The sequence below is a fragment of the Nicotiana attenuata genome, chromosome 7 (assembly GCF_001879085.1).
Source record: "Nicotiana attenuata strain UT chromosome 7, NIATTr2, whole genome shotgun sequence".
Lineage (NCBI taxonomy): Eukaryota > Viridiplantae > Streptophyta > Magnoliopsida > Solanales > Solanaceae > Nicotiana > Nicotiana attenuata.
In genome coordinates, this window is record NC_031995.1 from 47,350,119 (window position 1) to 47,363,141 (window position 13,023).

General features: G+C 36.1%; 2 protein-coding genes across 2 annotated transcripts; one reads left to right on the forward strand and one right to left on the reverse strand.

Annotated features, from left to right (window-relative positions):
- LOC109230026 lies at positions 3,677 to 5,462 on the forward strand. The gene is made up of 5 exons (XM_019395564.1): positions 3,677 to 3,878; positions 4,049 to 4,167; positions 4,295 to 4,552; positions 4,634 to 5,119; positions 5,247 to 5,462. The coding sequence occupies exons 1-5, from the start codon at positions 3,677 to 3,679 to the stop codon at positions 5,460 to 5,462; spliced, it is 1,281 nt and encodes a 426-aa protein (XP_019251109.1).
- On the reverse strand, positions 8,060 to 12,361 carry LOC109230486 (annexin D5-like). Its single transcript, XM_019395978.1, has 8 exons — positions 12,218 to 12,361; positions 11,323 to 11,468; positions 10,959 to 11,137; positions 10,801 to 10,819; positions 10,170 to 10,236; positions 8,679 to 8,827; positions 8,515 to 8,604; positions 8,060 to 8,167 (listed from the first exon to the last, which is right to left on the reverse strand). The coding sequence occupies exons 1-8, from the start codon at positions 12,291 to 12,293 to the stop codon at positions 8,060 to 8,062; spliced, it is 834 nt and encodes a 277-aa protein (XP_019251523.1). The 5' UTR covers positions 12,294 to 12,361.

A 13,023-nucleotide genomic window follows, 5' to 3' on the forward strand; every position in this document is an offset into this window, starting at 1 on the left:
ATAATGTTGTGAATAATCATGAAAGCAATCCATTCAGTATCCGGCTGCTAGTCAGAATCAATGAGCTATACTGCCAATTCGTTAAATGATTGTGAAGGAAACTTGGTGAGCTTTGGGGTGTGTTTGGTATATAGGAAAATATTTTCTTGGAAATGAGTTTTTGATTGGTGAATGAAAAACTCTTCACTAGAAAATATTTTCTAGTGTTTGGTTAGTGAGTAGAAAATATTTCTTTTAGAAAATATATAAATTAGGCAAGTACTGAGGGAGAGTGGTTGGTCGGGTCCAAGGGCCAGGGTCAGGGTGGTCGAGGGGTTGGGGGTGGAGGGGTGTGGTGTGGTGGGTTGGTTGTGGCGGGGTAAGGGGTGGGCGTGGGGTGAGGGGTGAGGCGTAGGGGGTGGGGTGGAGGGTAAGAGTGGGGTGGATGGGTGGGGTGTGGTGGGTTGGTTGTGGGGGGGTATAGGGTGGGCATGGGGTTGGGGGTGAGGCATAGGGGGTGGGGTGGGGTGGAAGGTAAGAGCGTTGGCGTGGGTGGGGGTAGAGAATAGGTGGGGAAATGTTGAAAAAGAGTTTTGGAAAATATTTTCCCTCTTCTCGGTAGGGATGTAGGAAAATGAGTTTACGAGGAAAATATTTTTCAAAATATTTAAGCCAACCAAACATTCTAATAGAGACTATTCATTACAAATCAACTCTCTTTCCAACAACAACATTGATAATTTATATCCCGCTCATATTCATTACACGTACAATGATATACGTAATGTCTGAAAGATTATGATGGCAGTATCTCGTCCACAGGTCATCACGGGCGGCTATTGCGTAAAGCCAATAAAGCCTAGGCTTTAGCCCCTAATTTTTGGGGACCCCACTTTTACCAATAGGATCATAAGCTTATATTATTTTTAGAAAACAATGAGGTTTTCTTAAAAAAAGGCACTGCATACATGCACTGTGAAAGGAATGATATACTACTAGTAATAACTTTTGACTAAAAAAAGTGGGCCCCAAAAATCAATTAAGGTGACGTTGAGAATGCAAATTTTGGAAGAAATTATCACAATTATTCTCTTTTAGCTAGTTTCTCTCGATTAGACCTTTCCACTTCCTTCTCGGTTTACTTTTTGTAATACTCTTTTTATACTTTCTCACAAAGTGACAGTGCAATATATTGCTATTATATTTTCTTTGTTAATTCATCTCACAATATTGTTCATGAAAAGCTATAGTTTATTATTCTGTGATTGTTGGGGTATCACGCATTGCACGAACACGAAGATTATTGAAGCAACAAATATTTCAAAGTTATTGAATCAAATTCTTCTATTCCAACTTTGTTAGTATTATTTTTCTTGATATTTTGTTACGTAGGTATATATTGTCATTTGAATATTTACTAGAATTCAAATATGTCAAAGAGAAAGTATGAGCCCGATTATTCAACTTGAAAAAAAGAAGAACAGAAAAGTTGAATCTTTGATACAATCCCAAAAAGGGGCTATTGATAAATTTTTAATAAATATAAAAAAACTCAATAAGAAATTGTAGAAGAATATTCTCGAAATGAACAAATCACTAAGCAAGTTGAGTTAGATGATAACAGTCTAACACCATCCAAGAAGAAGAGGAAAGTAGTGTTCAATATAAAAAGACTTGATTTATTTCCAAATGCCTATTGCCCGGAAAGAAGATTTTCAAAATTAAAACGGTTAAGGGTCTGATTTACCCTTATACTATCATAAAAAGGCCTTATTTATCCCCCATTTGAGTTTCTTATCAAAAATATCCCCACCGTTATACATTAGTTGCACATTTATCCCTGTCCCGTTAAAAGCGCCCTCCCAGATTTTTAAGGAGCACGTGGCATCCTCTTATTGGACCAATTGACCCGCCCCAACTCTTAATTAAAACCTGCCCGGCCCAACCATTAAACTTAGACCCATCGGTAAAATTTAGTCCATTTTCTCTCGAGCTTTTCATCTCCCTCAAAAAGAAAATACCTAGGGTTCATCGCACCCCCATTACAACCAATTCATTCCACATGCTTTCTTCTACGACTGCAGTTAAAGGTAATTGCTTTCTTCAAGTAACTGTTTGTTTAAGCTGTTACATGTATTTTCTTGCTTAAATTTGCCGCGAATTAGTCACCTTTAGGGATTTCGTTCTTTAATCTTGTTATGGTTTTGATTATGTGCTTAAATCTTTAAAGTTGACAGTTGGCTGTGTTGTTTATGAGTGGTTTTGGTTTGCATGGATTGTCTAGGTGGGTTTTCCATTAGGGTTTATTCGAAACAGATTTATTTTCGGATTTTTGTGTAGTTTGTGGTCCACGTGGTTTTGGCCTTTTTGTTTGTTTAATGAAAAAATTGGTGGCAGTACTGAGATTGTGGGGTCTTAAGTTTGGGGTTTAAGGTATTTTTTCTCGGTGTATGGTTGTTGACCCCAACTGAATATTTTAAAGCTAGTGGGACTTCACTTTCTTATTGTATGTGGTCCTGTTGTTGCATATTTTTTTGTTTTTCTGGTTCCCCATGTTTGTCTTTCCTCGTGGTCGATTAATTTATTGTTTGATAACATTTTCTTTATTGTTTAACAGTCATTTTTTAGAGCTTTCAGTTTAACCTTTTCTCTATAGATTTTCTTTATTGTTTTAACAATTTAACAGTCTTCATTTTTTAACAATTTAACAGTCTTTCAGTTTAACCTTTTCTTTATAGATTTTCATTTTAACAGTCATCATTTTCTATAGCTTTTCTTCATTGTTTAACCTGTATTTTAGTTTTGTTGCCATATTCATTGCACATTATTGTTCAATCATAACAGACATTTATTTTCTTAACTTTTCAAGATATTAAAGATGACTTTGGTGGACATAATGTTCCATCATGGTGGGGATTGGATCAGAAAACCCCATGTGTTATATTCAAAGAAGCTTGTTCACTCTTGGGAAGGTTATGACTCTGACCTTATTTCCTTTATTGATCTAGTAAATGAGTACACTGGGGAATTGATGTATGTTGGTGTTCAACAACTAATTGTAAATGGACCTTCTGGTAACTATTATGAAGTAGTGGATGATTCTGGGATAAGACATTTATTGTCTTTAATATCTGATGAGTTTAAGTTTCTTAACTTCTATGCAGTAGATGAATGTGAATTATCTGTGAATGTTCCTAATGTTGTCCATTATTCTGATTCACATCCATCACTAATTGAAGTTGGTACAGATTGTAGTGAGGTTGAGTGAGAGAGTGAGAGTGACAATGACAGTAGGGTGATGAGGTAGGATATGATTCTGAGGAATTACAACAATTGCATGTCAAAAAAATAGAGAAATTGATGTTGGACTGCACAATTACAAGGAATTGTATAAGGGTATGAGCTTCAAGGACATACCTGAAGCAAGAAAATGTATTAACTTCTATGCCCTGGCAAACAAAAAGGATTTAAAACAAGAAAAAAATGATAAAGAAAGATTAAGGTACAAATGTGTTCTTGGTTGCCCTTTTGTTGTTCTTATTTCCGGGGATGAAAACCTTCTAGGGGTTAGGATAAAGAATTAAAATCAGAGCATACTTGTGATGAAACATTTGATAATAGTAGGGTTGATTATCATACACTTGCACATTACTTCAAGAAAAAGCTGCAAGATAATCCTATGTATAAGATTAAAGAGATGAGAGCAGATATAAAAAATGTGTTTAATACAAATGTCAGTTATGGAAAGTGTAAGAGGGCTAAAAGAGAGATTTTAGAGAAACTAGAAGGCAGTTTTACAGATGGCTACAATAAAATTGAGGCATATGCCAATGAACTTGGAGAAAGTAATCCAGGGAGTGATGTGATCATTAACTTGTCAAATGATGCACTTGCTCAAGGTGTTAGAAGATTCTTGAGAATGTATATTTGCTTCATGCTCTTAAGATGGGTTTTAAGGAAGGTTTGAGACCTTTCATCGTCTTGGATGGGACCTTTCTTAAAGGGAAAGCGAAAGGTCAATTGTTAATTGTTGTTGGTTTGGACTGTAATAACCAAACCTATCCTCTAGCTTGGGCAATTGTAGATAAGGAAACTAAGAGAACATTGAATTGGTTCTTGGAATTACTTCAAAGGTCATTGGATCTCAAAGAGGGTGAAGAGATTACCTTCATGTCAGACATGCAGAAGGTAGTCTTCCCATTCTAGTTATTTATTTCCTTACTGTTATGTCTATCTTATTTGTGTCCTTTAACTATTCTTATTTGAATTTATTTTATGTAGGGATTGATTCAGGCAGTCCATAATGTGCTTCTAGAGTCAAATCAAGATATTTGTTAAACACATTGAGGCAAACTGGTGCAAAAAATGGAGAACAGATGAGTTTAAGAAGTTGTTATGGTGGTGTTCATGGTGCTCATATGAGGAAGACTTCAAGGACCAGTTGAAGAGCATTGGTAAACTGGATAAGGAAGCTGCAGAAGCCTTACTCAAATATCCTCCTCAAGCTTGGTGTAGAGCCTATTTTGACACAGTGTATAAGAACCAAAGAGTTGACAATAATTTCACAAAATCCGTAAATGCATGAATTTTAGAAGCTAGGCAGAAGCCAATCATTAACATGCTTGAGGATATAAGGATTAAGCTTATGAACTAGTTGAGGGAGAGAGAAGAATCTGCTAGTTTATGGGCTACATCTTTCAGTCCACATAGCATGAAGTTATACAATGAGTACCTGAAGATAGCTAATAGACGTGTTGTTAACTCCAATGGTGAATTTGGATATAAAGTCAAAGAAGAGGGAGATACGCACACTGTCAATGTGGCTGTGAAGAGATGCACATGTAGGGGATGGGATCTCATTGGAATTCCATGCCCCCATGCCATTAAAGCAATTCAGTACAAGAAGATGGATCCTTTGAAAGAAATAAATTGGTGGTATAGCAAAGAAGCATACATGCTTACTTATAAACACAAATTGCAGCCAGTCAGGGGTGAAAAATTTTGGAAAGTTGAAGAATCTCAAGCAATGAAACCACCCGAGTTAGTCAAGCTGGCTGGAAGGCCTAAAATCAAGAGATCAAGGCAAAAAGATGAAGCAATCAAGCAGCAAGGTGAGTGGGGAGTTTCTAGGAAGGGAAGAGTTATGACATGCAACAACCGTGGATAGACAAAGCATAATGCTAGGGGATGTGACAAGGTAAGAATTAATTTAACAATTTTATTTACTCATTAATGGATTTATCTAACATCTCTAACTTGTTTAATAGCTACCCAACAAGGAGAAAAGGCAAAGAATGCTTGATGAAGATGAAGAAGTGGGGCAACATCCACAAGAAGAAATCAACCTTACTGCACCCCAATGTAGTCAAGCAAGTCAAGGCCCAGAGTTTGTTTTCATGCATACACCGGGTGTCTATAGTGAGACTTCAAGCAGTTCATTTCCTGCTTTTGAGCATCCAGAACTAGAAATGAACCAGCTATAAGGCCTATGGTTGTGTCAGAAGAAAAAGCAAGGCTTCAACAGAGACAACAACCATCACAACCTTCAGGATCAAGGGTAATTGCATTCAAAGGTGATCATAATGGTTTAAGTGTTCCATCAAATCTTCCTTACTCACCAGGCAGCCTCACATGGAAGGGAAAATCTGCTATTACTGGAAGACAATTGGAAATGCAAAGTAGGCAAAGAATTGAGAAGTTGGTGCCAAGGAAGAGAAACAAATGATGTGTGGTAGTTGAAGTCTTTTGGGTTTGTTGTTACTGCATTCTGACAGTATAATCAACAGCTATTTTTTTGTTTAATTTGATGGTAAATTGAAGGTCGTATTATGACCAAGAGTCTGTAAGTTTTTGGGGGTCATAATTTTGCATCCAACAGTCCATCAAACTGAAATTTGCTAAGTTAAGCACTATGCAGTTGATTTAAGTATTTGTTTAGTGCTGCTGAGCAGATTTGTTTAGTTACTGTTAAGTAATATGCAGGCAGATTTGTTTAGTTATTGTTAATCGAAATGCAGATTTTAGTGCTGCTGTTAAGCAATATGCAGATTCGTCTCATTTCAGATGTTATGCAGATGCAGATTTGTCTCATTTCAGTGTACTAATATGCAGTCCGATTTGCTACTACTCTTATGAGTAAGGATGAAATAGACAGTGTCTCATTTCAATAAGCAGATAACAATTCTAGAATAAAGAACCTAGAAACACCAAATTTATATTTACCAAGTACATATTTACCAAGAACAACTAAGTTCACATTTACCAAGTGCAAAAGAAGTTAATACACCAAGTTCACTATTTGAAAACAGAACTAAAGGACCTGGAAACACTTCATAATATCCCAGAAACAAGGCACCAAGTTAAGACTTCATATTTAGGACTTGGTACCAATACCAAGTTAAAACAAAACTGAAACACTTCATTGTTTACAACTTAAGCACCAATACAAAAACTTAAAAAGTTGCACTTCATATATCAACTTCACTTCATTAGTATTGCAGCAACAAATCCTATAAATATTGCCCATGAAATCATAATGACGATCTTCATATTTAGGACTTTCTCTTCCAATTTACGAGCTTTGTTCGCTTCCGAATTCTTTAAAGCCTTCAAGCCATCCACTCTTTCCTTTAATCTGTCCCTTTCAAGAATAATCGCATCCATCGTCGACTTCATATTGTTGAGTTTAACATTAGCGGCATCCAATTTGTAATTCATATTGTTAATTGTAGTGAGCGCTCGATCTGGTAACACATCATCTTGCCATTCCCAATAACCGCACGAGCTTATCTACCAACACAAAGCATACAACTTGTAATTATGAACCACTAATACAAGGGAAAATTAAATTATCGAAAAAATCAAATGGAACCAGAATAAAAGAAATAATACATACATCAGGTTTAGGGCACTTAAAGAATCTCCTACCGGGATTATATGGACTCGTTGAAGTGAAGTGGTTAGCAATTTCCCCACAATGGCACCTCCTCTTTGATGAATAACTACTTTCTGACATGAGGAAACTTGCTATGGTGGAAAAACTTCACAACCCCTTTTATGAAGTTAAGAAGAAAGCAAATGGGAGAGAAAGACTTTACAATGGAGCTGAAAATAGCGATGGGAATGGACCCTAGGTATTTTCTTTCTGAAGGAGATGGACTAAATTTTACCGATGGGTCTAAGTTTAATGGCTGGGTCGGGCGGGTTTTAATTAAGAGTTGGGGCGGGTCAGTTGGTCCAATAAGAGGATGCCACGTGCTCCTTAAAAATCTGGGAGGGTGCTTTTAACGGGAAAGGGATAAATGTGCAACTAATGTATAACGGTGGGGATATTTTTGATAAGAAACTCAAACGGGGGATAAATAAGGCCTATTTATGATAGAATAAGGGCAAATCAGACCCTTAACCGAAATTAAAATTGATAAAATCTTATTTAAGATCAACAATGTCTCAGGAGAAATTGAATGGACTAGCTATATTATTAATTGAAAAAGTAATATTAGAAGAAATAGATTATAAAACAATTATTCACAACTTTGCATCTCAAAAAGTTAGAAAAATAGACTCCAAATAATATATATATATATATATATATATATGTGTGTGTGTGTGTGTGTGTGTTCTTTTTTGAGAATTTTTTTAAGGCCTCTCGTTGAAGTTTGCTTTAGGCCCCCAATAGTATTGAGCCGGCCCTGCAGGCTACCCTGACTAATGACATTTTAAACAGTACAGTTGAAAAAAGTTCCACCCAAAAATAATAAAAGTTGCAGATACAATGTAAAAGCAAAAGTTGCACACGTTTAGCATTAGGCTAAAGAGCAGCAAACGGACACAATAACAATAAAGAGGAGATTTTAAAAGAAGGTTTTCACATGACACAATTACACCTTTAAACAATGTTTATGGCTTACTAATTAACGTTTAAACTTGCTGCTTTAGACATGGGTTTCAACACTGATGCCATACTTTAAAGTTTAAACACCTGCTTTATGGTGCTTAGTGAGCCGTCCCCAGAAGAGATAGAAGAAAGGCCCGATATTCACCCGAAGTCTCTGAATGAACTGCATCATTCAGAGATTTCTTATGCTTTTTGTGGTACTCTGCTTATATCGATCTCAGTTCGCGTCACTATTATCCTAATGAGAGTTGTATCGTCCGTACCCATGCCCTTCATTGCCTTGTGCAACTCCTGCATCGATTAAACAGCGCCACTGAGAGCTTACAGAATACATTTCATAAAATAGGGCAGCCTGATGCACTAAAACTCCCACTATGTGCGGGGTCTGGGGAAGGGCCGGATCACAAGGGTCTATTGTACGCAGCCTTACCCTGCATTTCTGCAAGAGGCTGTTTCCACGGCCTGAACCCGTGACCTCCTGGTCACATAGCAGCAACTTTACCAGTTACGCAAGGCTTCCCTTCACGGAATACATTTCATGTAGGAGATAAATTACTAAATTAAAGATACAAATGATCCAACAGGTCATTATAGCAACGTGAATGCTACTAAAGAATTTCAATACATGTAATTTGTACCTTGGCAAAGTACTTTGCTGGATTCTCAGCACACTGCAAAATAGTCAAGAGGGCAAACTCAAAGGGTCCAGAGGTTTCACTTTTTACAGCCTGTAACAGTTGCTGTCCATTAGTAAACTGAAACTGAAAATCTAAAAAAGGTTAGCTAAATGAAGTCAGCTTACCTTTTTCAACGAGTTAGCATACATGCTGTGATAAGAAGCACTAACAGCAGCCAAATGCGCCCTGCTTCTTTCAGAAAATATTCGTATAAAAGCCTTCTCATCAGTTCCCAATTTCTTCTCCCCAGCTTTGAAAAGAGCTTTAGCATCATGTGTTAGAACATGTGCAGCGGAAGCAAGCATACAATCGGGCATCAATTACATGTAAACTAGACAACGCAATAATAACGAGATCAGGAACACTAACCTCTTGAAATAGTTGCACAAATTCTCCAAGCAACAAGAATCCAGGGCTGTAGTCTTCTGCTATATGCCTAGTAAAACCTTGAACACTTTTGCTTTTGGGTGGGCAAGAACAATACAACTCTAGGTTAGTCACACGGAAGAAACCTGTCTCTCTTTTCCTTATTAAATACACGAATTTTAAGCCCTAAAATAGGCTTAAAATCGTGTAAGACTAGGATTCCATAAGTAGAATCCTACTCTAACTCAAAAGAGTAACTTTTCTCCCAAGCTACTTTTTACCCAAGTTTGTCCAGGTTATTACTAGGTATAGCAGGGACCACAGAAATAATAAGAGGCTACTAATTATAGTATTAATTCTAAATTAGCATGAATTAATTCTTACTATAATTAATTGCAATTTATTCCACTAAAAAACTGCAATTGAACTCCTCAATATGAATTTCGAATATTCATTAACACTTATTTTAACTCCCCATGTTAAGATTTCAAATACCAGTTAATTAAATTAAATCACTGAAAATTTAATTCAATTAACTAATTAAATCCTTTATAATTCCGCTTAAACCATCTCATGTGACGGATACAGAATCCACCGGCCGGGTTTTCACATGAAAACTTATAAGCTTATATAAAGGGGTATCATCAAATCCAAAATCAAGTCATGGATTCTATCAACTAATCATTATTCACAAATGTTATTTGTTATTGTCCAATTTATTAGGCATATACTAACTCTAAATAGAGTCGTACCTTTTGATAAATCAAAACAATAAACAAATTACATCGATCATAACAATTATATCAAGATTAGGACTATAAGCTCATTTAATGAATTAGAGAAAGTGTTTTATATGTATTCAGTACAAAAACACCTTTTCTCTACTTGGTCCGTTCAATATACACTGAGTATACTAGCACAAGAAGTTGGAGTAAACCTACTCCCATAATCAAGACAAATTATACAATAATCTTGTGCTACAATCATCAAGATATTTTGTCCGATAATATCTTCAATTGTGAACATAGTTTATTAATTATGAGAACCAACAATTTAATCTTCTGTGTATGAGCTAAGACTCCATACACTAAATTGTCTACTACATAATCAAAAGGACACACATGTTACAAATGATCTATTTATAATAGTGCTTTATTGAATTGAATAAATTAAATAAATAATTGTTTCATAAAGAACAAAATATAATACTATGTCTAAACCGCATGGTTAATAGTATATCCCAACATCATGTTCCACCGAACCTCTGTCAACTTCTGGCCCTTCATACCGCATTGTCCTTGCATATGCTAGAAGCAACTGTAGTCATTAAGAAAAAATAATAAATCTTTATCAATATGTATATGATTATTAGAGACAATACAAGGTAATAAGACTCCCATTTACATGGTTGTATGCCTTTCTGTATGTCCAGTTTACATAGTAATCCCAGATTCTTCTGTTCTAGTCTCCAATCCAACACCGCATTTGCAATGAAGACTGCATCAATTATCTTCTCCCTCGTACAAAGGCATTTTGATGTCCAAATATCAGCTTACTGATTACTTTCTTGATTCATTCCTCTAACAACATAGCAACAACCTTATATTGTCTCCTTTTGTCTTTTTGTTTTCTTGAGCTGGGGGTTTCTCGGAAACAACCTCTCTACTCCTTCGGGGTAGGGGTGAGGTCTGCGTACATACTACCCTTCCCAGACCTCACTAGTGGGATTTTACTGGGTTGCTGTTGTTGTTGTATATTCACTGCCAATTATACTGATTGGCCGTTAATTGTGAAACCCTCTTTCTTTTTTGGTATAAGGGCAATGAGAGTAATATTGTAACCATTCACCATATGTCTATTCAAATGAAAAGCATTCAGAGCTCTCCTCATATCTCCTAAACTACTTTTACTCATTTATTTAAAAGTTGTTCCTGGGATTTTCTTCTTTCACGTACTTGTGATGATCATTTAACAGGGAATAAAGAAGGTTTGAAGGGAAAGAAAGGTTTCATGCGCGTAGAAACGCAAAGGATGACTACCTTTTTGTGATCATCATATGCTCAAGATAGACACCAAACATGGAATGGTAAAGTTGTTTAAAATATTGTATTTGAGAACATATCACTTCAGTGGCAACTATAACATCACCACTCAAAGCCTTCCTAACTAGGGTAGCATCCCTTCCTGCCGGATCACACATCCATAGCAATACTGCTTTCTGGAATCATTCAAAAAGATAAAACAAGGATAATGAAATAGAAAACATTAAAAACGCGGAATCACATATTTGGCCAATTGCAGTTTCTCTTTGAATGTATAAGCTTCAGGCCTCTGAAGTCCCTATTTACTAATAGCAGTGGCAAGTTATTGTGTTATCACATAATTTCTACCATCCATCAATACCTCAAGGTTACCGCTAAGCTCTTTGGCCAAGCGCTTGTTTAGCTCTTCAGAGTACATACTTCTGTATTCCTGTTGAATAAGAGCACGTTGAGTTGCATCGCGGTGGGCAAGGATGTTAATGACTGCTGCTTTATCACATCCAAGTCCTGCATTACACAGGCAAGTAATTAACTCAAAGGCCACCTGCAGACTATAAGTAGACTATCATTTAACGAATTATGAAGTCAATTTCTGATTTTTCAAGTATTATATATATATATATATATATATGCGATCATAAGAAATAAAATAGTATTTGCAAATAATGGTGTGGCCATCAGTATTTGAAATACTGGTAAAATATTGAAAAACTTATTTGAAAGAGTACTACAAGTGTGAAATAATGTTTCACTCACAAATCTTCAATTTTCTTTTACAAGATCTATTTTTAATTCAAGACAACAACTATAATTTAGTCTCAAATAAGCTGGGTCGGCTATATGAATCGTTACTAATCAAGTTACTCCATTTAAACCCATCTCATATTAAATACTATTTTATTTTTAAATACACGATATAAGCTTAAATACATGCTAGAACTACACGTGTTGTACCAGATCGACCCTCAAGCATATATAACTATCATTGCTTCAGTAAGATAATACCCTGGTAAATATTTTAAAAATTATTTACAAAATATATGGTCAAAGAAATCATTGGTTGACTCAAATATAATAGGTTCACAAGCTGGGCCTTATGATCTACCTTTTTTTTGTCATGCTTGAAGTTTAATTCAATGAAGTAGCAACTCATCATCCAAAAATAAAAGAAGGAAACCAACAAATTAAGCAAATGAATTACAGTAGAGAAGAGAAACATAATTTGTGAAAATTAAGCAGAGGAATTTTAATGGTACCTTTGAAAGCTTTATAAAGTTGCATGGCATCATCACGAGGTGAAGTTAGAACTGAAGGGACAGTTAGGCGTGCCATTTCTCGCTTTGTGCCTTCTTCTTTACGTTCTCTGTTTGATGTTATGCAGGTTTTGGTCAATACAGTTTGAAGTCGTCGGTGTACTTCATCATCAGCTAAATAAGAAAAATCAAACCGTGTGGGGAAGTACACTACATTGTCAATTGGTCAACAGGTTAACTACTACAACCACCTCTCCTTTTCGTCTGGTATACGGTTAAAATCAGGTATTGCCCGATTTCGTAGGCTCGGGGAGTTGCTTCGAGAAAAAGCTCAAAACGGATCCGGCTCGAGCTCGATGGCGGAGTATAGAACTTGAAGACCGAAGTGTTCGATGAAGGCCAAGGCCGAATATGACCAACCTCGAGAAAGTACCGTTATGGTTTATTAACAGAAAGAGCGAGATTCCCGCAACGACCTGAAGATCCCGGAGTAAATTCCGGAACGGATTTGTACTTGGTGGTTAGACAGCTATATAATAAGATTCCCTACTATAATTAGAAGTGTACCTTATTTAGGATTCCCCTAATATATAAAGGGGATCTCAATCATTTGTAAGGGACGATTCATTGACAAAGGAATATACATCTTCACTTTCTTGCTTACTATTCATCAGAGTTGCCTTATTATTTTATTGTTCTTACTAACTTTCCTCGAGGCCACCATAACTCGAGGCCAAGACTTGGCTTGCACACTGGTTTGATTTGCTTTACTTCTTCAATTTATATATTTAACTCCTTGTTAATCAATT